This window comes from Ornithorhynchus anatinus, chromosome 3 (genome assembly GCF_004115215.2).
Source record: "Ornithorhynchus anatinus isolate Pmale09 chromosome 3, mOrnAna1.pri.v4, whole genome shotgun sequence".
NCBI lineage: Eukaryota > Metazoa > Chordata > Mammalia > Monotremata > Ornithorhynchidae > Ornithorhynchus > Ornithorhynchus anatinus.
Window position 1 is genome coordinate 40,108,179 of NC_041730.1, and position 22,644 is coordinate 40,130,822.

Sequence of the window (22,644 nt, forward strand, 5' to 3'; positions counted from 1 at the left end):
TTTAGAATGGCAAGTACTTTTTCTCCACTCATCGTGATCTTCTTACCAGAGCTACAATAAAGAATCATTGCTGCACAGATTTAGAAAACCTAACTTTTTCTGCAGCCCGTGGGAGGAGCCAGGGACCGTAGGAGAAATCAAGCCCATCAAGTCACAGATCTGGGGAGTCTAAGACAAAACACTCCTAGCCCACCTATCAGGTAGCCAGTGAGAAAAGCAATTTTTAAGGGTATTGGTCTGATTTTGATAATGAGATGTACATCCCCTTGATTCTATTTATTTGCTATTGTTTTAATGAGATGTTCATCCCCTTGAGTCTATTTATTGCTATTGTTTTTGTCTGTCTCCCTCAATTAGACTGTAAGCCCGTCAAAGGGTAGGGACTGTCTCTATCTGTTAGTGATTTGTACATTCCAAGCGCTTAGTATAGTGCTCTGCACATAGTAAGCGCTCAATAAATACTACTGAATGAAGGAATGAAATTCAAGTGATTCCCCTACCCCACCCCCTACAAGAGTTTTGAAAACTGATTCTCAACCATTTTTGCAATTCCTACTTCCCAGATCCCACCTGCCAGGGCACCAGACCAGGCAATTCCCAAAAGGACATCTTTGGTGATATTCCTGCAGGGTTGGGAAGCGGTACTCCCGCAATCGCTCATGAAGACAAAGAACAGAGAATTCTGAGGAATTACCAAAGTACTCTGACTAACAAAGGACACAGTCTATGGCAGTCACATCCGCAGAGGCTCAGGAGATTAGGTCTGAGAGAGAGGTCTGAGGGATGGCAGAAAGGGAAAGACCAGCTAACAACCAGAGATCCAAAAAAAAGAAAAGGGGGGGGGGGGTGTGGGAGGGAAGATGGGGAGTAGTGCTTGTCAGCCCTAGGTGATATTTTGGTGTGCAGAATCCCAGCAGCATGGCCTAGTGGAAAAAGCACAGGCCTGGGAGCCAGACGACCTAGATTCGAATTTCACTCCGCCACTTGCTGGGTGACCGTGGGCAAATCACTTCACCTCTCTGTACCTCAGTTCCCTCCCGTGCCAAATGGCGAGTCGATGTCTGTTCTCCCTCTACTTATACTGTGAGCTCCAAGTGGACCTGATTATCTCGAATCTACCCCAGTGCTTAGTACATTGCTTGGCACATCGTAAGCACTTAAATACCCTAATTATTATCATTATTGGAAGGGAGGTAAACAGCTATGGTCCTTTTGCCCAAAGGAAAGGAAAGGGGTGTGCGGGGAAGAACCAAGTGAGATCACTAAAACATCATCCTGAAAAACAAGCTGGGTACTGGTGATCACTGTATTTGGAATTTGGGGGAATAGAGGCTGAAACCCCAAAATGCATTCTTTGTTGGGTGAGGCACCTGAATCAAGGACCAGTCAGTTAACATCTGAAGCAGCGTGGCTTAGTGGAAACAGCACGGGCTTCAGAGTCAGAGGTCGTGGGTTCTAATTCCGGCTTTGCTACATCAACTGTGTGACTGTGTGACTGCTCTGAGCGCTGGGTAGATACAGGGTAATCAGGTTGTCCCACGTGAGGCTCATAGTCTTCATCCCCATTTTACAGATGAGGGAACTGAGGCACAGAGAAGTGACTTGCCCACAGTCAGAGAGCTGACAAGTGGCAGAGCTGGGATTCGAATCCATGACCTCTGACTCCCAAGCCCGGGCTCTTTTCACTGAGCCACGCTGCTCCATCTCCCTGGCTTGGTCGGGGAGGGCCTGGTTTAAGGAGCAGAATTCCTCCAGTGGCTCTAGTTTTTCCCCATCCCTAATCTATTTTAATGATCGTCTCCCCCAGCACACTGAAAACTCTGGGTGGGCAGAGATCACATCTACCAACTGTGTCCAACCTGACTGATTTGTACCTAGCCCAGAGCTTAGAACAGTGTATGACACAGAGTCGTTCCCCCCCACCCCTTCGAGACTTGTGAGCCCGTTGTGGGCGGAGATCTGTGTCTATTTGATGCTGAATTGTACTTAATTGTACTGTGATTGAAGCGCTCAATAAATACGACTGATTGAATGAACAGTGCTCTGCGCATAGTAAGCGCTCAATAAATACTACTGAATGAACGCAGTAAGCCCCTACCAAATGCCCTTTTTAATAGAAAAAAAAAAGGAGCCACCTTCACTCATTTCAGTGACTCCCGTCTAGTATTTCCTCCCTTTCACCCCCAGATTCAGTCTTCGTGCCGGGAAAGCTGGGGAGGGAGTTAAGGAGGCAAGCTGAAGGATGGACCTCCTCCCTCTTCTCTCCCACCACCACTCATTCATTCACTCAATAGTATTTTTTGAGCGCTTACTATGCTCAGAGCACTGTACTAAGCACTTGGAATGTACAATTCAGCAACCTTCACTGTGGTCACCAGACCACAGCACTTCCGCTTTCCCCCGGAGACTAAACCAGCCACAAAAATCTGACCAGTCACGAAAATCTCAAATCCCACAACAAAGCTGCTCTCGAAGGGATGGGAACCGTGTCTGATTCCCACCTGGCTATTCTCTCCCAGGGCTGACTACAGCGCTCTGCACACAAGCAAGCACTTAATAAATATTGTTACTGCTCCTACCAGTAGCCGGCCAGCACAGGCATTTTCAGGAGGTGTTTAGGGGGAACGCACACCGCCTTTTGCCTCCGCGGCCCCTTTACGACCTTCAGAAATCCGCTTGGGCTCTCGGTGAAATTGCACGGCCAATTTGAAGTTTTGGCCCTAACCTTTTTCCTCTTCTGTGAGTCCCTGTCCCCATTACAAGTAACTATCAATCCCTCTTCTCTCTACCAAACTATATCCTCCAAGAGGCAGGGAACATGTCCGCTAATTCCACTGTACCACGTACTTTTCCAAGCGTTTAGTACGGTGTTCCTCCCGCCGTAAGCGCTCGATATATACCACTGGTTATGAATGATTTTTCTCACTGTCAACTGATGACCACACGGATCCCTTTCAAGGATAAATGTTTTGGTCTAAGATCTCCTCTACCGAAACAGTATTTACACTCCAGATCGTACTTCACACCGCTGCCCCGCTCATTTTTCTTAAATAGCATTCAGTCCACGTCTCCTCAACAACCTCCAGTCGTTGGCCGTCCACTTCTGCTTCCAACAGAAACGTCTTACCTTCAGCTTTAAAGCACTTAACCACCTTGCCCGAATCCCTACCACAACTCGGCACATTCAATTTGCTCGTCTTCTGCCAACCTCGATCTCGCCTAGCTCGCCGCCGACCCCTCGCCTACCTTCTGCCTCTGGCCTGGAACTCCCTCCCTTTTCTGGCCTGGATCACTCTCCCCACCTTCAAAGCCATATTAAAACGCATCTCCTCCGAGAGAGCTTCCCCGACTAATCCTTCATTTCCCAGATACCCACTCCCTTAGGTTGTCGCTCTTGGATTGCATTTATAGCCACATCGTAATTTAACGTCTACTCCATCTACATTATAAGCTTCTCGTGGGCCGGAAACGCGTCTACCGACTCTGTCATACGATCCTCTCCCAAGTGCTTGAAACAGTGTCCTGCACACAGTAAACACTCAATAAATGCCATTACTTGATTGCAACCACAATCACCACACCACTCACCAGGTAGCAAAGACTTCTATACGAGGTGAAAATTGATTTGAAAAATTTAACATAGGAAACGTTCTGCGTTTTTGGCCTACCGAGTTCTTCCATTTCCCAAGATGTCACCAAGGAAATGACATGGAGAGGATGTACGGGGAGTGATCAAAAGTTATTTTGTTATTTATTTGGCACACACCATGTGCAAAGCCCAGTACTGTGCACTTGGGAGAGCAGACTTCAACAGAGTTGGGGGACAAGACCTCTATTCTGAAGAATCTTTACTCTAGCAGGGGAGACCGACAATAACGTCAGATGGGGGAGCGGCAAAATAGAAGGATACGTATGTAAGTGCTGTGGGGCTGGGATGAGGATCAAAGTGCTCTAAGGATATTCAATTGTATTTATTGAGCGCTCACTGTGTGTAGAGCACTGTACTAAGCACTTGGGAGAGTACGCTAGAACAATAAACAGAACCAATCCCCAGAGCTTGGACGATGCAGAAGCGAGGACGAGCAATGTGTTCTATTTTAAGGTTTCCTTACGTTATTGGTCGTTTAATTAAGTCTGATCTCTTTATTTTACCTTCACGGCGGGCCCACCTGGAAGATGGATGCACCGAGTCAGCCTTTTTAATTTCCAAATCTAACCAACGCAGGTCTGTGAGCCGATCTCCTCGGCGCCCACGTTATCACCTGGTTGTTCAACACTCCGGGAAGCTCCGGAAACTCTTTCGGTGCTTCACGTGGACTTCACTGTTGCCGTGAAATGGGCGGCAGGGGCGGACTACGAGATTTTCCGGGGGCCCCCGGAGGCTACGAGAAAGCTACAAAAGCGGGAGAAGAAAACTATCCGTTACCGATTTGTCCATTCCAGGCGCTTAGTACAGTGCTCTGCACATAGTAAGCGTTCAATAAATGCTATTGAATGAATGGATGAATGAAAACTATCGGTTGGGAAGAGACAGAGAGACGGACTGGGATGGCCCGGGGCGACCCCCGGCCAGTAACTTGACTGGTGTGTGAGGGGTCGGGAGAAGGGCCTGGGAGGCAGCTTTGGGAAAATGAAAAAAGTCGCACCACTGAAGGTGGGAACAGGAGGGGAAAGATCTCCAAAAACCTGAGCGGAAAAGGCCAGCGGGCCACCGAAAATGCTGACAACCATCAGGAGAGCTGGGTTTTAACCGCGGTCCAACCGATAACGGAATCATTTTTTTGATGGCCCTCGTTAAGCGCTTACTGTGTGCTCGGCAACGTGTGGAGTTAATCGGGTTGGACACAGCCCCTGACCCACGTGGGGCTCACAGTCTTCATCCCCATTTTACAGACGAGGGGGTGGGTCTGCAAGGATGAGGTGTCGTTCATTCTGTCAATCGTATTTACTGAGCGCTTACTATGTGCAGAGCTCTGTACTAATAATAACAACGTTGATGTTTGTTAAGCGCTTACTCCGTACGGAGCACTGTTCTAAGCGCTGGGGTAGATACAGGGGAACGAGGTTGTCCCACGTGAGGCTCACAGTCTTCATCCCCATTTTACAGAGGAGGGAACCGAGGCCCAGAGAAGTGAAGTGATTTGCCCACAGTCACACAGCTGACAAGGGGCATGGAACGTACAAGTTGGCAACAGATAGAGACAATCCCTGCCCAATGACCGGCTCGGCAGCGTGGCTCAGTGGAAAGAGCCCGGGCTTGGGAGTCAGAGGTCATGGGTTCGAATCCCGGCTTGTCAGCTGGGGGACTGTGGGCAAGTCACTTCACTGCTCTGGGCCTCAGTGATCTCATCTGTAAAATGGGGATGAAGACTGTGAGCCTCACGGGGGACGACCTGATGACCCCGGATCACCCCCAGCGCTTAGAACAGTGCTCTGCATATAGTAAGCGCTTAAATACCAACGTTATTATTATTATTAATCAGGGGAGACTTGAAAACGATGGGGTGACGGGCCTGGAAGGAAAAGGCTGGGCTGTAAAGGTGGAAAGAGAAGGTTTGTGGCAAAGGACTTGAAAGAAAAGCTGGGGTGGGGGGCGGTGGTAAAAATGGCAACAGAAGGTTTGGGGGACGGTACTTGAAAGGAAAGGTGGGGTGTCTTGTCCAAGGTAACACAGCAGACAAGTGGTGGAGCGGGAATAAAAACCCTCTGACTCCCGGGCCCGGGATTTTTCCCACTAGGGCCCCCGATTCCTGCTTCTCTGCCAATTTTTTTTGGGGGGGGAAGGGTGTCCCTACCCCCTAGCCAGTCTGTTGAGCTCCCCCGCTTTCAGTCTAACCCTAAGAACGCCGAGACAGGCTCCCCACTTGGTGAAATGTAGAAGCTGAAGCAGCGTGGCACAGTGGAAAGAGCCCGGGCTGGGCAGTCAGAGGTCATGGGTTCGAATCCCGGCTCCGCCCCTTGGCAGCTGTGGGACTGTGGCCAAGTCACTTCACTTCCCTGGGCCTCAGTGACCTCATCTGGAAAATGGGGATTCACTGTGAGCCTCACGTGGGACAATCTGAGTACCCTGTGTCTCCCCCAGCGCTCAGAACAGTGCTCTGCACAGAGTAAGCGCTTAACAAATACCAACATTATTAAACGGCCCGGGTATCTGAAACGGCTGTCGACCCGCTCGAGAAGAGGACAGCGCCAGGATCACCCTCCTCACGCCCCACTTGGACCTCAGTGGGCTCCCGCTCCTCAAACCTCCTTCCGGGTCCTCTCTTCCTTCCCGCTATCGTGGAGGAATTCCGTCATTTCGGGGGGCTCCACCAGGATGGAGAGGGGAGCGGGGGAAAGAGGAAGCGGCTCTCCCCTCTCCTGGCTGATCCTTCCACTCCAGGAAAGGGAAAAAAAAAAACCCTGGAAAACTCTGGGACACTTCTCGCGCGGCTCAGTGGAAAGAGCCCGCGCTTGGGAGTCAGAGGTCATGGGTTCGAATCCCGGCTCTGCCACTTGGCAGCTGTGTGACCGTGGGCAAGTCACTTCACTTCGCGGTGCCTCAGTTGCCTCCTCTGTAAAATGGGGATTAAGACTGTGAGTCTCACGTGGGACAACCTGTATACCCCAGTGCTTAGAACGATGCTCTGCCCATAGTAGGCGCTTAACACATACCAACATTATTATTATTATTATTATTATTATTACTTCTCGTCCCCATAGACTGGGAGGCCAGGTAGTGTGGCTGTTCTTGAACAGCTTGTATTTATTGAGCGCTTACTACGTGCAGAGCACTGTACTAAGCGCTTGCAACGTACAAATCGGTAACAGACAGAGACGGTCCCTGCCCTCTGACGGGCTTACGGTCTAATCGGGGGAGACGGACAGACGAGAACAATAGCAATAAATAGGATAAGTGCTTGGATGAAAAGCAGCATGGCCTAGTGGAGAGAGCACGGGCCTGGACGTCAGAAGGACCCGGATTCTAATCCTGGCTGCGCCACTTGCCTGCTGTGTGACCTCGGACAGGTCACTTGGCTTCTCGGGGCCTCAGTTTCCTCATCTGTAAAATGGGGGTTAGGACCGTAAGCCCCACGTAGACTGCGTCTGACCTGATTAGCTTGTATCTACCCCAGCGCTTAATGCCGTGCCTGCAACCCAGTAAGCACTCAACCAATACCATCGTCGTCATCATTATTATAATTATTATTAATCGTATTGACCGAGTGCTTACTGTATGTAAAGCACTGTAGGAAGCGCTTGGGAGGGTACAACATCAAACACATTCCCCGCCCACAATGCGCTCACAGTCTGCAATTCAACGTTCACCTATTCATTGCGCTTACTGAGCGCAAGAGCACTGTACTGAGCGACTGGGGGAGGACAATACAACGATGAACAGACACATTTCCGGCGCACGCCGAGCTGAAGTCGGCACACACGTTCCCCGCTCAAAATGAGTTTACACACTGCTTGGCACAAAATACACGCTTCAATACCACAATTACGGTCATTCCCCCTCTGCGGAGCAGCAAGGCGCGGTGGCCAGAGCCCGGGCCTGGGAATCCGAAGGTCCTGGGTTCTAATCCCGGCCCCGCCACTTGTCTGCTGTGTGACCTCGGGCCAAATCCCTTCACTTCTCTGTGCCTCGGTTACCTCACCTGTAAAATGGGGATTACGACGGTGAGCCCCGTGTGGGACGACCCGATTCCCAAGCAGCGTGACTTAGCGGAAGGAGCCCGGACTTGGGAGTCCGAGGTGGTGGGTTCTAATCCCGCCTCTGCCACTTGTCAGCTGGGTGACTTTGGGCAAGTCACTTCCCTTCTCTGTGCCTCGGTTCCCTCATCTGTAAAATAGGGCTTAAGACTGTGAGCCCCACGTGGGACGACCTGACGATCTCATATCTACCCCGGAGCTCAGAACAGTGAGTGGCACATATTAAGTGCTTAATAAATATCATCATCATTAGTATCATTACCCCAGCGCTTAGAACAGAGATTGGAACATAGTAAGCGCTTAACAAACACCATCATCATGACTATTATTTACTACTCCACTGCTTAGAACAGTGCTTGGCACATGGTGAGCACTTAAATACCATCGTGATTATTATCATCCCAGCGCTTAGAACAGAGGTTGGAACATAGTAAGCGCTTAACAAATACCATCATCACGATTATTATTACCCCACTGCTTAGAACAGTGCTTGGCACATAGTGAGCACTTAAATACCATCATGATTATTATCATCCCAGCGCTTAGAACAGAGATTGGAACATAGTAAGCGCTTAACAAACACCATCATCATGACTATTATTTACTACTCCACTGCTTAGAACAGTGCTTGGCACATGGTGAGCACTTAAATACCATCGTGATTATTATCATCCCAGCGCTTAGAACAGAGGTTGGAACATAGTAAGCGCTTAACAAATACCATCATCACGATTATTATTACCCCACTGCTTAGAACAGTGCTTGGCACATAGTGAGCACTTAAATACCATGGTGATTATTATCATCCCAGCGCTTAGAACAGAGGTTGGAACATAGTAAGCGCTTAACAAATACCATCATCACGATTTTTATTATCCCACTGCTTAGAACAGTGCTTGGCACATGGTGAGCACTTAAATACCATCGTGATTATTATCATCCCAGCGCTTAGAACAGAGATTGGAACATAGTAAGCGCTTAACAAATACCATCATCACGATTATTATTACCCCACTGCTTAGAACAGTGCTTGGCACATAGTGAGCACTTAAATACCATCGTGATTATCATCATCCCAGCGCTTAGAACAGAGGTTGGAACATAGTAAGCGCTTAACAAATACCATCATCACGATTATTACCCCACTGCTTAGAACAGTGCTTGGCACATAGTGAGCACTTAAATACCATGGTGATTATTATCATCCCAGCGCTTAGAACAGAGATTGGAACATAGTAAGCGCTTAACAAATACCATCATCACAATTTTTATTACCCCACTGCTTAGAACAGTGCTTGGCACAGAGTGAGCACTTAAATACCATGGTGATTATCATCATCCCAGCGCTTAGAACAGAGATTGGAACATAGTAAGCGCTTAACAAATACCATCATCACGATTATTATTACCCCACTGCTTAGAACAGTGCTTGGCACATAGTGAGCACTTAAATACCACCGTGATTATTATGACCCCAGTGCTTGGCACACAGTAGGCGCTTAACAAATACCATCATCTTGGGTATTATTACCTCACTACTTGGCACACAGTGGGTGCTTAACAAATACCATCATCGTGATTATTATTACCCCAGTCCTTGGCACATAATGAACAGTTAACAAATACCACCATCATGATTATTATTACCCCAGTGCTTGGCACATAGTAAGCGCTTAACAAATACCATCATCACGATTATTACCTCAGTGCTAGGCGCATAGTGAGCACCTCAATACCATCATCATGATTAATATTACCCCAGAGCTGGGCACACAGTGAGCGCTTAACAAATACCATCATTTGGCATTTGGGCCAGTCACTTCACTTCTCTGGGCCTCAGTGCCCTCATCTGTAAAATGGGGATGAAGACCGGGAGCCCCACGTGGGACAACCTCATGACCCCGTCTCTCCCCCAGCGCTTAGAACAGTGCTCTGCACATAGTAAGCGCCGAAGAAATACCGACATTGTTATTACGATCACGGGTTCCAATCCCGGCCCCGCCACTGGTCAGCTGGGTGACTTGGGGCCAGTCACTTCACTTAATGATAATAATCCTGTTGGTATTTAGGCGCTTACTACGTGCCGAGCACTGTTCTAAGCGCTGGGGGAGAGACGGGGTCATCGGGCTGCCCCACGTGGGGCTCCCAGTCTTCACCCCCACTTCTCAGGGCCTCAGTTTCCTCGTCTCTAAAATGGGGGTGAAGACTGGGAGCCCCACGCGGGGTTTTTATTATCTGCGTCTATTTTTATTGCCCTATTTATTTTGTTAAATGAGGTGTACATCCTCTTGATTCTATCTGCCTTGATGATGTTGTCTTCTTTTTGTTTTGTTCTGTTTTGCTCTGCTGCCTGTCTTCCCCGTTTAGACTGTGAGCCCGTCGTTGGGCAGGGATGGTCTCGACCTGTTGCCCAACTGTTCATTCCCAGCGCTTAGGACGGTGCTCTGCGCATAGTAAGTGCTCAATAAATACTACTGAATGAATGACTGACCCCCTCATCCCGTTGTATCGCCCCTCCCAGCGCTCAGAACAGCGCTTGGCACATAGTGAGCGCTCAATATTATTGAATGAATGCACGGGTGACCACCTCATCCCCTTGTATCCCCCCCAGCGCTTAGAGCAGTGCTCAGCACATAGTAAGCGCCCCATAAATACTACTGAATACCTCATCACCTGGTATCCCCCCCGCCCCCCCCGGCCTCTCCCAGCGCTTAGAACAGCGCTTGGCACATAGTGAGTGCTCAATCAATACTATTGAATGAATGAATGAATATCTCATCCCCTTGTATCCCCCCAGCGCTTAGAACAGCGCTTGGCACATAGTAAGCGCTCGATCAATACTATTGAATGAATGAATGACCAACTCATCCCCCTGCCCGCCCCCCCCCAGCGCTTAGAACAGCGCTTGGCACATAGTGAGCGCTCAATCAATACTATTGAATGAATGAAGGGATGACCACCTCTTCCCCTTGTATCCCCCCCCAGCGCTTAGAACAGCGCTTGGCACATAGTGAGCGCTCCATCGCTATCATTGAATGAATGAATGCCCACCTCCTCCCCTGGTATCGCCCCAGCGCTGAGCACATAGTGAGCGCTCCATCATGATCACCGAATGAATGAATGCCCACCTCCTCCCCTGGAATCCCCCCAGCGCTTAGCACATAGTGAGCGCTCCATCACGATCACCGAATGAATGAATGCCCACCTCCTCCCCTGGTATCCTCCCAGCGCTTAGCACATAGGGAGCGCTCCATCAATACTACTGAATGAATGAATGCCCACCTCCTCCCCTGGTATCCCCCCAGCGCTTAGCACATAGGAAGCGCTCCATCAATACTACTGAATGAATGCCCACCTCCTCCCCGGTATCCCCCAGCGCTTAGCACATAGTGAGCGCTCCATCACGATCACCGAATGAATGCCCACCTCCTCCCCTGGAATCCCCCCCAGCGCTTAGCACATAGTGAGCGCTCCATCAATACCACTGACTGAATGAATGCCCACCTCCTCCCCGGTATCCCCCAGCGCTTAGCACATAGTGAGCGCTCCATCAATACCACTGACTGAATGAATGCCCACCTCCTCCCCGGTATCCCCCAGCGCTTAGCACATAGTGAGCGCTCCATCACGATCACCGAATGAATGAATGCCCACCTCCTCCCCTGGAATCCCCCCCAGCGCTTAGCACATAGTGAGCGCTCCATCAATACCACTGACTGAATGAATGCCCACCTCCTCCCCTGGAATTCCCCCAGCGCTTAGCACATAGTGAGCGCTCCATCGCTATCATTGAATGAATGAATGCCCACCTCCTCCCCTGGAATCCCCCCAGCGCTTAGCACATAGTGAGCGCTCCATCACGATCACCGAATGAATGAATGCCCACCTCCTCCCCTGGAATCCCCCCAGCGCTTAGCACATAGTGAGCGCTCCATCACGATCACCGAATGAATGAATGCCCACCTCCTCCCCTGGTATCCTCCCAGCGCTTAGCACATAGGGAGCGCTCCATCAATACTACTGAATGAATGAATGCCCACCTCCTCCCCTGGTATCCCCCCAGCGCTTAGCACATAGGAAGCGCTCCATCAATACTACTGAATGGATGCCCACCTCCTCCCCGGTATCCCCCAGCGCTTAGCACATAGTGAGCGCTCCATCACGATCACCGAATGAATGAATGCCCACCTCCTCCCCTGGAATTCCCCCAGCGCTTAGCACATAGTGAGCGCTCCATCCGTATCACTGAATGGATGCCCACCTCCTCCCCTGGCATCCCCCCAGCGCTTAGCACACAGTGAGCGCTCCATCAATACGAATGAATGAATGACCACCTCCTCCCCTTGCATCCCCCAGCGCTTAGCACATAGTGAGCGCTCCATCACGATCACTGAATGGATGAATGCCCACCTCCTCCCCTGGCATCCCCCCAGCGCTTAGCACATAGTGAGCGCTCCATCCGTATCACTGAATGGATGCCCACCTCCTCCCCTGGAATCCCCCCAGCGCTTAGCACATAGTGAGCGCTCCATCCCGATCACCGAATGAATGCCCACCTCCCCTCGATTCGCCCCAGCGCTTAGCGCATAGTGAGCGCTCCATCAGTATCACTGACTGGATGAATGCCCACCTCCTCCCCTGGAATCCCCCCAGCGCTGAGCACACAGTGAGCGCTTCCCAGATGCCCCCCCCCCTCCCCCCCCCGCAGGCCGATAAGAAGAGGAGGAATCAGATGGTTGGGGTTGAGGAGGGAGGCCAGTAAAAAGGAAAACGGTCCCAAGCGCCACCACCTTCCTCCTCCTCCTCCTCCTCCTCCTCCTCGGCCGGGCGGGGCCGGGCCGGCGAGCGCCTGGCGGGCGACCTTACCTGCTGGGGGCGGGGAGGGAGGCCGGCGGCCCCTCAGGATGACGATGGCGGCGGACGACGACGCCCCCGGTGTCTCTCTCTCTCCCTGTCTCCTTGTCTCTACGTCCCCGCCGTCCGCCGGGATCCCCTGAGGGCGACCCGGCCCGGCCCGGCCCGCCGCCTTCCTCCCCCCCCTCCCCGCCCCGCCTCTCGCGAGACCTGGCCCACCGGCCCCGCCTCTCGCGAGACTTCCCGGCCGCTCCGTCACAATGAGGTGGAGGCCGAAGGGGAGGGGGGGCCCGCGCGCCTGCGCAGTGAGCCAGCGGGTCCCCGCCCACCCCCAGCGACGGGCATGCGCAGTGAGCGAGCGAGGCCCCCCCCTCCAGGCGAGCATGCGCAGTGAGTGAGCGTGTTCACACACACACACACACACAGAGACAGAGAGAGGCGAGCATGCGCAGTGAGCGAGCGAGGCCCCCCCCCTCCAGGCGAGCATGCGCAGTGAGTGAGCGTGTTCACACACACACAGAGACAGAGAGAGGCGAGCATGCGCAGTGAGCGAGCGGGCCCCCCCCACACACACACACACACACACAGGCGAGCATGCGTAGTGAGCGAGCGTGTCTCCCCTCCCACACACTGACACCGGTGAGCATGCGCAGTGAGCGAACGTGTCCACACACACACACACACACACACATACTGGTGAGCCTGCGCAGTGAGAGCCCAGCTCCCCGAGCCTGCGCAGTGAGCCCCAGCCCCCATACATCCATACATCCATACACACACCCCCGCCGAGCCTGCGCAGTGAGTCCAACCCCCCCACCACCACACCGCTGAGTCTGCGCAGTGAGCTCAACACCCCCTGCCTCCGCCTTCCACCCCCCTGCGCCTGCGCAGTGAGCTCAACACCCCTCCACCTTCCACCCCCCCTTCCCGCGCCTGCGCAGTCAGTTTCTCCCCCCCCTCCCCGTAGGCTGCCGGCTCAGCTCCCCTTCGACTGATAGAGGCTGATCAATAATTATAATAAATAATAATGGTATCTGTTCATGCATTCCATCGTATGGTGCTTATTGTACTAAGCGCTTGGAATGCACAATTCGGAGCGCTTATGATGTTAAGCGCTTATTATCCAGGTGGATCCAAGCAAGTCACGTTGCACAGTCACTTGTCATTCATTCATTCATTCATTCATTCATTCATTCATTCATTCATTCAATAGTATTAAATAATGTTGGTATTTGTTAAGCGCTTACTATGTGCAGAGCACTGTTCTAAGCGCTGGGGGAGATCCAGGGTCATCAGGTTGTCCCACGTGGGGCTCACAGTAAATCCCCATTTTACAGATGAGGTCACTGAGGCCCAGAGAAATAATGATGTTGGCATTTGTTAAGCTCTTAGTATGTGCAGAGCACTGTTCTAAGCGCTGGGGGAGATCCAGGGTCATCAGGTTGTCCCACGTGGGGCTCACAGTAAATCCCCATTTTACAGATGAGGTCACTGAGGCCCAGAGAAATAATGATGTTGGCATTTGTTAAGCATTTACTATGTGCAGAGCACTGTTCTAAGCGCTGGGGGAGATCCAGGGTCATCAGGTTGTCCCACGTGAGGCTCACAGTAAATCCCCACTTTACAGATGAGGTCACTGAGGCCCAGAGAAATAATGATGTTGGCATTTGTTAAGCACTTACTATGTGCAGAGCACTGTTCTAAGCGCTGGGGGAGATCCAGGGTCATCAGGTTGTCCCACGTGAGGCTCACAGTAAATCCCCACTTTACAGATGAGATCACTGAGGCCCAGAGAAATAATGATGTTGGCATTTGTTAAGCTCTTACTATGTGCAGAGCACTGTTCTAAGTGCTGGGGGAGATCCAGGGTCATCAGGTTGTCCCACGTGAGGCTCACAGTAAATCCCCATTTTACAGATGAGGTAACTGAGGCACAGAGAAGTGAAGTGACTTGCCCACAGTCACACAGCTGACAAGTGGCGGAGCCGGGATTCGAACCCATTCATTCATTCAATAGTATTTATTGAGCGCTTACTATGTGCACAGCACTGTACTAAGAGCTTGGAATGGACAAATCGATGACAGATAGAGACAGTTCCTGCCCCTTGATGGGCTTACAGTCTAATCATGACCTCTGATTCCCAAGCCCAGGTTCTTTCCACTGAGCCACGCTGCTTCTCATTTATTGAGTGCTTACTATGTGCAGAGCACTGTACAAAGCGCTTGGAATGGACAATTCAGAGCGCTTATGATGTTAAGCGCTTATTATGTGCCAGGCGCTCTACCAAGTCCTGGGGTGGATCCAAGCAGATCCCATGTTGGACACAGTCACTTGCCACTCATTCATTCATTCAATACTATTTAATAAAGGTTGGTATTTGTTAAGCGCTTACTATGTGCAGAGCACTGTTCTAAGCGCTGGGGGAGATACGAGGTCATCAGGTTGTCCCACGTGAGGCTCACAGTCTTCATCCCCATTTCGCAGATGAGGTCACTGAGGCACAGAGAAGTGAAGTGACTTGCCCACAGTCACACAGGTGACAAGTGACAGAGCCGGGATTCGAACCCATGACCTGACTCCCAGCCCCCGGGCTCTGTCCACGAGGCCATGCTGCTTCCCCAGGGTCAATCAGTGGTTTTCATCGAGTGCTTGCTACGCAGAGCAGTGTAGTAATAATAATAATTTTGGTATTTGTAAAGTGCTTAGTATGGGCCAGGCACTGTGCTAACCGCTGGGGTGGATACAAGCAAATCGGGTTGGACATAGCCCCTGTCGCACGTGGGGCTTACGGTCTTCACCCCCATTTTACAGATGAGGTCACTGAGGCCCAGAGAATAATAATAATAGTAATAATTATGGTATTTGTTAAGTGCTTACTATGTGCTGAGCACTGTTCTAAGCGCTGGGGGAGTTACAGGGTCATCAGGTTGTCCCACGTGGGGCTCACATTTTTAATCCCCATTTTACAGATGAGGTAACTGAGGCAACAGAAACGTTAAGGGGCTCGCCCAAGGCCACACAGCAGACGAGTGGCAGAGCCAGGATTAGAACCCGGGTCCTCTGACTCCCAAGCCCGGGTTCTTTCCGCTGAGCCACGCTGCTTCCCATGAGAGAAGTGAAGTGACTCGCCCAAGGCCACGCAGCGAGAAGCAGCGTGGCTCAGTGGAAAGAGCCCGGACTCGGGAGTCAGAGGTCATGGGTTCCAGTCCCGGCTCCGCCGCTTGCCAGCTCTGTGACTTTGGGCAAGTCACTTAACTTCTCTGTGCCTCAGTTACCTCATCTGTAAAATGGGGATTAAGACTGTGAACCCCATGTGGGACAACCTGATCACCGTGTAGCCCCCCAGCTCTTAGAACAGTGCTCTGCACATAGCAAGCACTTAACAAATACCATCATTATTTTTATTATTATAAGTAGCAGAGCCAGGATTAGGAACCATGACCTTCTGACTCCCAGACCCGTGCTCTATCCACTCCGCCATGCCGCTCATTTGATTCAATGCTCAGAACAGTGCTCGGCATGTAGTAAGCGCTTAACAAATACCACCGTTATAATTATTTCTCCCTGCCTCGGTTTCCTCAATTGCCAAGCAGGGATTAAATGACAGTAGATTGTGTATTCCATGTGGGACAGGGACTGTGTCCAACCCAGCAGTGAGGACAGGGCTGGCACCCAGTAAGCATTTAACAAGTGCCATAATTATTTATTATAATTATTTATCAGATTATAGATTGTGTATCCCCTGTGGGACAGGGACTGTGTCCAATGCAGCAGTGAGGACGGTGGCTGGCCCCCAGTAAGCGCTTAACAAGTGCCATAATTATTTATTATAATTATTTATATGGGACAGGGACTGTGTCCAACGCAGCAGTGAGGCCGGTGGCTGGCACCCAGTAAGCGTTTAACAAGTGCCATAATTATTTATTATAATTATTTATCAGATTATAGATTGTGTATCCCATGTGGGACAGGGACTGTGTCCAACCCAGCAGTGAGGACAGGGCTGGCACCTAGTAAGCGCTTAACAAGTGCCATAATTATTTATTCTAATTATCAGATTATAGATTGTGTATCCCCTGTGGGACAGGGACTGTGTCCAATGCAGCAGTAAGGATGGTGACTGGCAACCAGTAAGCGCTTAACAAGTACCATAATTATTTATTATAATTATTTATCAGATTATAGATTGTGTATCCCCTGTGGGACAGGGACTGTGTCCAACCCAGCAGTGAGGACGGGACTGGCCCCCAGTAAGCGCTTAACAAGTACTAGAATTATTTATTATAATTATTTTTCAGATTATAGATTGTGTCTCCCATGTGGGACAGGGACTGTGTCCAACCCAGCAGTGAGGACGGTGGCTGGCCCCCAGTAAGCGCTTAACAAGTACTAGAATTATTTATTATAATTATTTATCAGATTATAGATTACGTCACCCACGTGGGACAGGGATTGGCTCTGGTCGTATTGTAGTTACCCCCAGGCCTTGCCAAGCGGTTGGTACATAGTGAGCGCTCAACAAGTACCACTGTGGTCACTATTCCAGAGAAGGGAAGGCTGTCAGCCAGATTTAGGAGGACATCTTGTGGCCGAGCAGAGCCCAAGTACGAGGGAAAACCAGGATTTTCCTCCCCAAGGCGGGGAGCCAAGCTAGGCTGGTTGAGAAGCAGAGCGGTTCATCCTTCAGACCCTGTTTCGGGTCCCCCCCGGTGTCTGGAGATTCATTCAGTAGTATTTATTTAATAGCATTTATTGAGCGCTTACTATGTGCAGAGCACTGCACTAAGCGCTTGGAATGAACAAGTCGGCAACAGATAGAGACAGTCCCTGCCGTTTGACGGGCTTACGGTCTAATCGGGGGAGACGGACAGACGAGAACGATGGCGATAAATAGAGTCAAGGGGAAGAACATCTCGTAAAAACAATGGCAACTAACAATGGAGATGAGACGGAGGGTGGGGGGCAATGATGTGACATCTTTGGGTGCCCGGGAGAGGGGCGGGGGGCGAGGAGGAGGCAAATCCATCCCCGAATCAGGGTCCGGAACCGGCAGGACTTGTAGAGGTCATCTGGTCCAGCCCCCCGCCTCTCGGCCAGTGGATGGCTCACCCACCCGGAGCAGTCAGCGCCCTTCTTTCTTTAACCGTCTTGAGGGACATAGGCCCCACGATCTCCCTGGAAAGCCCGCTGTGGTGTTCAGTCGCAGCCCGGGCACAGGCCCGGCCTGGACACAGACCCAGCTGGACCATCGACCCAGTCCGGATTCAGACCCAGGCGGAATATAGACCCAGCCGGGACACAAACCCAGCCTGGAGACAATCGGCCTAGTGGCTAGAACACGGGCCTGGGAGTCAGAACGACCTTGGGTTTGAGAAGCGGCGTGGCTCAGTGGAAAAAGCACGGGCGTAGGAGTCAGAGGTCATGGGTTCTAATCCCGGCTCCGCCACCTGTCAGCCGTGTGACTTTGGGCAAGTCACTTAACTTCTCGGTACCTCAGTTACTTCATCTGTAAAATGGAGATTAAGACTGTGAGCCTCACATGGGACAACCTGCTTACCCTGTATCTACCCCAGCGCTTAGAACGGTCCTCGGCACGTAGTAAGCGCTTAGCAAATACCAACATTATTATTATTCTAATCCTGGCTCCGCCACATGGCTGCTGTCACTTTACTTCTCTATGCCTCAATTACCTCATCTGGAAAATGGGGATTAAGACTGTGAGCCTCACGTGGGACAGCCTGATTACCCTGTATCTACCCCAGCGCTTAGAACGGTGCTCGGCACGTAGTAAGCGCTTAACAAATACCAACGTTATTATTATTATTATTATTCCAAACCTGGCTCCGCCACATGTCTGCTGTGTGACCTTGGGCAAGTCACTTAACTTTTCAATGCCTCAGTTACTTCATCAGTAAAACGGGGATTAAGACTGTGAGCCCTACGTGGGACAAGGACTGTGTCCAACCTATCTTGCATCTCCCCCGGTGCTTAAAATAATGCCTGGCACGTAGTGAGTGCTTAACAAATACCATAATTATCGTTATTATTATTATCTACTACTAACTGATCAGTAATAATTATGGTATCTCTTCTGGGATTGGGCTGGGTAATTGTATCCTCTGCTGGGAATCCGGAGGTACCCCTGGAGACCCCTCCTATTGTCGCTGTGGGAGAGTCTGCAGGTCCAGATTAGAAATTCAGCCCCCGCCCCGCTCTGGAACGAGGCAGACAGAATGCAAACCTTGAGAAAGCGACCGTCTTCTCCAGGCAGAAACCCACTGGCACTCTAGCCATTTTTCACTGGCTCGTTTTAACCTGTTTCAATTTTCTTTCTCTCTCTTTCATTTCCTTTCAGCCTACATTGCCACCCTAGACCCGAAACCCCCTGGGGACAAGCCTCCAAATATAAATCAAAATTCTTGCATCCGATCTGATTAGCTTTCATTCAGTAATATTACTGAGCGCCTACTGTGTGCAGAGCATATCTTCTATCTACACCAGCACAGCGTGGCTTAGTGGAAAGAGCCTGGGCTAGGGAGTCAGAGGTCGTGGGTTCTGATCCCGACTCCGCCACTTGTCTGGTGTGTGACCTTGGGCAAGTCACTTAACTTCTCTGGGCCTCAGTTACCTCATCTGTAAAAATGGGGATTAAAAAATGTGAGCCCCACGTGGGACAATCTGATTGCCCTGTATCTACCCCAGCGCTTAGAACAGTGCTCTGCACATAGTAAGTGCTTAACAAATACCATAATTATTATTATTATTATTAATACAGTACTCGACACTTAGTAAGTGCTTAACAAACACCGCAACTATTATTGTTCTTATTTTATCATCATTATTTATGCCTTTCACCTGCCCCTCAAGGTAGTGCCTTACTTTTAATTTTTTTTAATGGTATCTGTTACGTACGTGCCAGGCACTGTACTAAGCGCTGGGGCAGATATAAGCTAATCAGGATGGAGCCCGTCCACGTCCCACCTGGGTTTCACAGTCTTAATCCCATTGTACTGATTAAGTAGCTGAGGTCCAGAGAAGCGAGTCGACTTGCCCAGGGTCACACAGCAGACAAGCAGAGGAGCCAGGCTTAGGATCCAAGTCCTTCCGACTTCTGAGCCCGTGCTCTATCCTTAGTGATCGACTGATGGTCCCAGCAATCCGATCCACATTTCCCGCTCACAGGTGGGATGGTTCAGCAAGGCCACCCAGCTGGGCCTCAGATTTCTGGCTGGGGGGCTCCAGGACAACCTAGTAGAGACTGAGCCCAGCCTTTCCCATCCGGGTTCCCGGGGAGGCAGGTAGGTGGCCGTTCTAAGTGAGCAAAACACCTGGTAGCCACCACTTGCTCCATCCCATCCTGCCCTTTTCCACCTCGGCATTCATGCCTATTTATTGAGCGCTTACCGTGTGCTGAGCGCTGTACTGAGCAAAAGGACGGCATCCGTAGCCTGAGCCTCCACGGAATCCCCGGAAGACTGGTGGCTGCCGGAGCCGTTGTTGAGGCTGAGGATGCGCCTTGGACCCTGAACCAACAGAAGCTTGAAATTCTGCTTCCGTAGTCACAGCAGCCTACTGAGTTTATTTTGTGCATCTGTCCTTATGCTTTATGACATTTTAGAGTTTTATTGTTTCATCATCACGGACGTGTCTTTCTCCGATCTTCTCTCCTTCACTTATGTGCTTTGGAATTTGAGCCCCCTGAGGGCCGTGTCTAAATCCAATTTCTCTATTCTTTTAGAGAAATTGTATAGTCGATTAGACTGTAAGCCCATCAAACGGCAGGGACTGTCTCTATCTGTTGCCGACTTGTTCATCCCAAGCGCTTAGTACAGTGCTCTGCACATAGTAAGCGCTCAATAAATACTATTGAATGAATGAATGAATGAATGAATGAATATTCTTTCCCAACTTCTATTACAGGACCCCAAACACAGTGACCATTTAATAAACACCATTACTATTACTACTTTGAGTCTGTCTTCGGGCAGGGATTGTCTCTGTTGCCAAATTGCACATTCCAAGCGCTTAATACAGTGCTCTGCACACAGTAAGCGCTCAAAAAATACTATGGAATGAATACTACTTCCCGGTCCTTTGGGATGGCCCCTATCCAGCCAAGGTCTGAGCTGCTGAAGTTGGTGAAGAGAAAAAGGACCTTCGAATCTGCTTCAACTTCATCGTGGCTTCCTGGGGCTGCCATGAAATAAAGTCAGAAACAAGACGGTACTAACACACGATGAGTACCAAGCTTTATTTATTCTTTTTTGTGATTATCGGTAGATTTTTTTTTTTTTGGTTAATTTTTTGTGGAATTGCAGGGTGGAGAGAAGTGGGTAAGTGCAGGCCTATTCCTTTATAAGTTAGGCCCAAACCCACGTTCGAAAGACATAAATACTAGAAAGTGCTTTTTAAATTAATAAAGGGAGAATCACGACAAGGCACCGGGATGGGGGTTTTGCCAGGGATGCCGCGGACTTCCCCGGACTTCGGGAAGGGTCGGAAACGGAGGCCCGAACAGGGCTTCAGAGATAGCAGCATCTAAGGATTATCACGGAAACTCCCCGGGGCTCTCGGTCCCTGCCCCTCGTCCCTCCCACGCCCCTTCCCCAACCCCGGCCGGAACCCATTCACTGGGGCTTCGTTCTGGGGTGTCCATCAGCATCGGCCCTGTCCACTCTGAGAAGTCTCTTTTTCCGCGGGAGCTGTCGGAAGGGCTTGCTGCGATCCAGGATAGGTTCCTCCTCCTCCTTCGGGGGCATATGGCCTTATTTCCGGGTGTCCTCGCGGGTCCGGAATTGGTGTTGTGCACCATCTGCAGTTGTTGTTTTAGCCAGGCCAGCCTTTCCGCCTCATGATGTTTAAGTCTCCTGTCGTGCATGAGTTGCATTTCGCTCACCGTTCTCTTCCTGGACAGGAGGAGAGACATACGACCTGGTGACCTAATCGTTAGGGCATTGTTGAGCGTTTTCTACGGACCAAGCGCTGCACTCAAAGCTGGATATCCAAGATCACGGGGTCGGATCCGGTCCCACGTGGGGCTCACAGTTTAAGTGGGACAGATATTGAATCCTCATTTTACAGTGAGGAAACGCCCCGCCTTCAAGCCTTATTGAAGGCACATCTCCTCCAAGAGGCCTTCCCTGACTTATCCCCCCCCTTTCCTCTTCTCCCACTCCCTTCTGCGTCGCCTTGACTTGCTCCCTTTGCTCTTCCCTCCTCCCAGCCCCGCAGCACTTATGTACCTATCTGAAATCTATTTATTTATGTTGATGTCTGTCTCCCCCACTCTAGACTGTAAGCTCACTGTGGGCGGGGAATGTGTCCCCTTATTGCTGTACTGAACTCTCCCAAGCACTTAGTACAGTGATCTGCACACTGTCAGCGCTCAATTAAATACAACTGAATGAACAAATGAATGAAACCGAGACACAGAGAAGTGAAGCCATCTGCCCAGGGTCACACAGTGGGTAAACGGTGGAGCCGGGACCTCACCACCGCAGGGCTCAGAGGAAAGGGGGCGAGCCCAAACGCTCTGTCTCGCCCACCCCCTAAAACACTCCCACCCCTCACCCCCGCCAAACCCCAGTGGTCCAGAACAGGACCCTGGACTTACTTCACTGGATTCCCGTCCGAATTTGCCAGGCAGCAAAGTGCACACAGGAGCAATGCGGCTTTAGTGGGATCTCTTAAGGAAATCATCTTTGCTAGTTAGAGAGAAAATGGAGGTCAAACTCAGGGCCTCGGTTTGGCAATCCATGTAGCCCTCCCGAGATTCCCAAAACATGTCTATAAATCAATCAGTCACTCAATCAGCTGTATTTACTGAGCGCTTACTGTGTCCAGAGCACTGTACTAAGCACTTGGAAAAATACAACCGAGTCGAGAGGCTCCATCTCTGTCCGTGAGGAGCTTACAGTCTACAAGGGGAGGCAGACCTTAGAAGAGATTGGGGGTAAGAGAAATTGTTACAGCTAATTGAATGAAAGAAATCAAATCTACACTACTTGGTGCTTGTATTACTCTAAAAACTTAGATTCTTTGTGTCCTTCAGGATTGAAATCCTGCAGGCAAGATCCCAGACACCTTATTCCTGG

At 50.6% G+C, this 22,644-nt stretch overlaps 2 protein-coding genes across 4 annotated transcripts in view; both read right to left on the reverse strand.

Moving 5' to 3' along the window:
* The window catches only part of BTBD10 (BTB domain containing 10), a 65,029-nt gene extending 52,294 nt beyond the window's left edge, over positions 1-12,735 (reverse strand). For all 3 annotated transcript variants that reach the window (XM_039911463.1, XM_029060611.2, XM_039911462.1), the window contains exon 1: positions 12,562-12,735. The gene's annotated coding sequence lies outside the window, so the exon portion shown is untranslated. The remainder of the gene's footprint in view (positions 1-12,561) is intronic.
* PTH (parathyroid hormone) lies at positions 4,271-22,249 on the reverse strand. The gene is made up of 3 exons (XM_029059841.2): positions 22,164-22,249; positions 21,174-21,456; positions 4,271-4,393 (listed from the first exon to the last, which is right to left on the reverse strand). The coding sequence occupies exons 1-3, from the start codon at positions 22,247-22,249 to the stop codon at positions 4,271-4,273; spliced, it is 492 nt and encodes a 163-aa protein (XP_028915674.1).
* Between the last annotated feature and the right edge of the window lie 395 nt (positions 22,250-22,644).